The following is a 3,378-nucleotide window of genomic DNA, read 5'->3' on the forward strand; positions in this document are numbered from 1 at the left end:
ATCTTTCTGTTGGTGCGGTGAAAAAAATCTGGTACAGCACTCGCGGCCACTCGCTCATGCCTCACGCGACGAAAATAAGGCGCAAGTTGGAAGGGTAAACTTGAGAAATAAGTCATCAACTTAGACTCATGTCGGGGTGGTTCTATATACACCCCCCTATTGCTAAGGACACCCCCCAAAAACCAAAAAAAAAATACCCAAACTAACCTTTAGTGTAATTACCATATTGCCCTTGAAATTTTCTTAGTACACCCCCCTTCCTCCTCCTCCGTTTCGTTTTGAAAAGAAAAAAAAAAACACTCCTCAAACCCCCCCTTAAACCCCTCGATCCATTTACATCGTTTAGGCGATCTTTGAAGGAGATTTAAGCCCCATTCGAAGCATGGACAAGCAACTAGTGATTTGGGACGAAGAATCGGCCACAAAGGTACGTGTTCCACCTTGTTTCGAAATTTTTTTTTTTCCACGGTTCGTGCTCCGTTCGGCACTGGATCGCCGAACAAAAGGCTTCTGTTCGGCTGAACAGTGCCGAACAGAAGCCTTCTGTTCGGCAACCCTCAACCGAACAGAAGCCTTCTGTTCGGCTGCACAGTGCCGAACAGAAGGCTTCTGTTCGGCTCTGTGCAGCCGAACAGAAGGCTTCTGGTGCCAAATCGCGTGCCGTGCTGAATTTTGTGCCGAACAGATCCTCTGATTCATTAATTCTTGGTGATAAATTATTTTATATGTAGGGCTATGCTACAACCGAATCGAGTATAATTGGATCAGAATTTGTACTGGATTACACAAGCGAATTTACAACTTACGAGGTATTATAATGTATTGTGCAATTTTGTATTAGTTTAGCGAGCTATTTTTACAACTGTATACTTACATAAATTGTTTAATGTATAGATCTTCAAGAGTAAAGAGGACTTGTGTAATTGGTGTCGTGAAGCTGGGAGGCGAAATGGTTTTGTTGTTGTAATCAAATCATCCGATGCAGGTACCATTTCTAAGAAACCCAGAATTACGTTAGGTTGTGAGAGGGGTGGGACGTACCGAACCAAAAAAGAAAAGCGAATAAAGACTGCCTGTGGGACAAAGAAGTGTGGATGCCCTTTTGCATTAAGAGGAAAGAAATTGGATACTGCGGATGATTGGATATTACTGGTCGTATGTGGAGTGCACAATCATCCCGCTGCAGAGAATCTGGAGGGGCACTCATATGCAGGGAGATTATCTGAGCAGGAGACGGAATTGTTAGTGGATATGTTGAAGAGTTTGGTTCGTCCAAAGGACATATTATCCACATTGAAGGAAAGAGATGCCCTCAATGTTACGACTATCAAGACTATCTACAATGTACGTCAACGGTTTAAGGTTGTAGAGAAAGCCGGGAGATCTGAAATGCAACATCTATTAGGTAAATTATCAGAGGCTAAATATATTGAGTGGCATAGGAATTGTACTAATACGGATGTTGTGCATGACTTATTTTGGGCACACCCTGGCAGCATTGATTTGTTCCGTGCATTTTCCCGTGTGTTGATAATGGATTGCACGTACAAGACGAATAGGTATCGTCTTCCGCTCTTAGAGATTGTGGGGGTGACATCTACTGACATGACATTTTCAATTGCTTTTGTATACTTAAATTCTGAGCGGGAAGAAAGCTATATTTGGGCATTAGAGAGATTGCGCAGTGTCATAGCTGATGATGTTTTGCCTGAGTTGATTGTTACAGATAGAGACTTGGCTTTGATGAATGCAATTCATAGAGTATTTCCTACTGCTAGACATTTATTATGTAGATGGCATATTAGTAGGAATGTTTTGGCCAAGTGCAAAAAAATTTTCGAATTGAAGGAGAAATGGGATAAATTTATTATGAGTTGGAATGTACTAGTGCTGTCCTCCACGGAAGACGAGTATAATGATCGCTGGAGTGCACTGCAGAGAGAGTTCGGTACCTATCCAGATGCACTACAGTATGTGTCAGATACTTGGCTGAGCAAATACAAGGAAAGATTTGTTGCGGCGTGGACGGATACATGCAGGCACTACGGAAATGTGACGACAAATAGGGATCACAAATAAAAACTCATTTAATTTTAATTTGCCTCAATTGTTATATCTAACTTTCATTTGTTTACTAGGGTCGAGAGTGCACATGCAAAGCTCAAAAAGCAGCTTGGATCAAGCCAAGGAAGTTTCGAGTCATCTTGGACTAGAATACATGGATTGATTGAGTTGCAGCACAGCTCCGTTAAAGCCTCATTGGAGAAGAGTTTATTGGTAGTGCAGCACAACTTCAAGCCAGCTGAATTCAAAGAGTTGCGAGGTTTCATATCTATAAGTGCGTTAAATCATGTCCTCGCCCAATCGAAACGAGCCAATTCAGTTGGGTTTGATGATTCAAATTGTGGGTGCGCTATTCGACGCACACATGGTATACCATGTGCTCACCAGATTGCGCGGTACAGGGTGGAAGGTCGGCCCATTCCTCTCGACTGCATAGATCCTCATTGGAGGAAACTTGATATTCTGCCTACCCCCCGTGCAGCCAATTCAGTTGAGTTGTGATGCAGAGTTAGATTTGATTGCGCTACGATTCAAGAAGTTAGATGGGGCTTCTCAATTGCAGATGATCAAGAAGTTACGAGAGATTGCAAGTTCAGATAGTACACCTCTTTTAGAGCCTGCAAAACGGAAGACCGGTTCACGTGGGCGCGCTTCAATGAAGGTTGATACGTCTACTCGACGTGACCCGTCTGCGTTTGAGTTGGTTCTATCTGGACAGGATAGTTATTCACCTGGTGTTGAGAAAGTTACCATCCGCAATCCATCTACTCAGATTCAAAAGAGGCGGCCCAAGCAAAAGGTAAGTACCAAATATTTATTTCCTTACAATAGGTATCACAACGTCTACGGGACGGTCCGTGCCGTGCCGGTATGTGATGTGCCGATACGGGACATGTCGGGACGTGCCGTGCCGAGATGTGCCGATACGGGACATGTCGGGACGTGCCGTGCCGAGATGTGCCGATACGGGACATTTCGGGACGTGCCGTGCCGAGATGTGCCGATACGGGATGTGCCGTGCCGAGATGTGCCGATACGGGACATGTCGGTACGTGCCGTGCCGAGATGTGCCGATACGGGACATGTCGGGACGTGCCGTGCCGTGCCGGTACGGGATGTGCTGAGACGGATAACTATTTGGATATTTCTGCCATTGTTACATATTTTCTATCATTTGATATTATTTGCAGGTTTTTCGTACTAGAGCCCAGTCACATACGCCCATTATCTATATTGATGCTATTCCTTCTGCCTTGAGACCATACATCTAGCATATCAAGGATGTAAAAGCTGATGGGAATTGCGGATTTAGGG

At 44.2% G+C, this 3,378-nt stretch overlaps 1 protein-coding gene across 1 annotated transcript; it reads left to right on the plus strand.

The window, feature by feature from the left end:
- Positions 1-358: 358 nt before the first annotated feature.
- Positions 359-2,322, plus strand: LOC148715125 (protein FAR1-RELATED SEQUENCE 5-like). Its single transcript, XM_088721126.2, has 3 exons — positions 359-427; positions 732-809; positions 895-2,322. Exons 1-3 carry the CDS (start codon positions 383-385, stop codon positions 2,077-2,079), a joined length of 1,308 nt encoding a protein of 435 aa, XP_088577252.2. The 5' UTR covers positions 359-382; the 3' UTR covers positions 2,080-2,322.
- Positions 2,323-3,378: the final 1,056 nt, after the last annotated feature.

This window comes from Phoenix dactylifera, chromosome 1 (genome assembly GCF_051530095.1).
Source record: "Phoenix dactylifera cultivar Ajwa chromosome 1, Ajwa_hap1_PhDact_Kaust_v1.1, whole genome shotgun sequence".
Lineage (NCBI taxonomy): Eukaryota > Viridiplantae > Streptophyta > Magnoliopsida > Arecales > Arecaceae > Phoenix > Phoenix dactylifera.

Excerpts from the sequence above, each read along its gene's own strand:
- LOC148715125 (XM_088721126.2), top strand. The coding sequence starts at position 383 with ATGGACAAGCAACTAGTGATTTGGGACGAAGAATCGGCCACAAAG. Across the intron at positions 428-731 it reads ACGAAGAATCGGCCACAAAG|GGCTATGCTACAACCGAATC; the intron begins GTACGTGTTCCA and ends TTTTATATGTAG. Across the intron at positions 810-894 it reads GCGAATTTACAACTTACGAG|ATCTTCAAGAGTAAAGAGGA; the intron begins GTATTATAATGT and ends TTTAATGTATAG.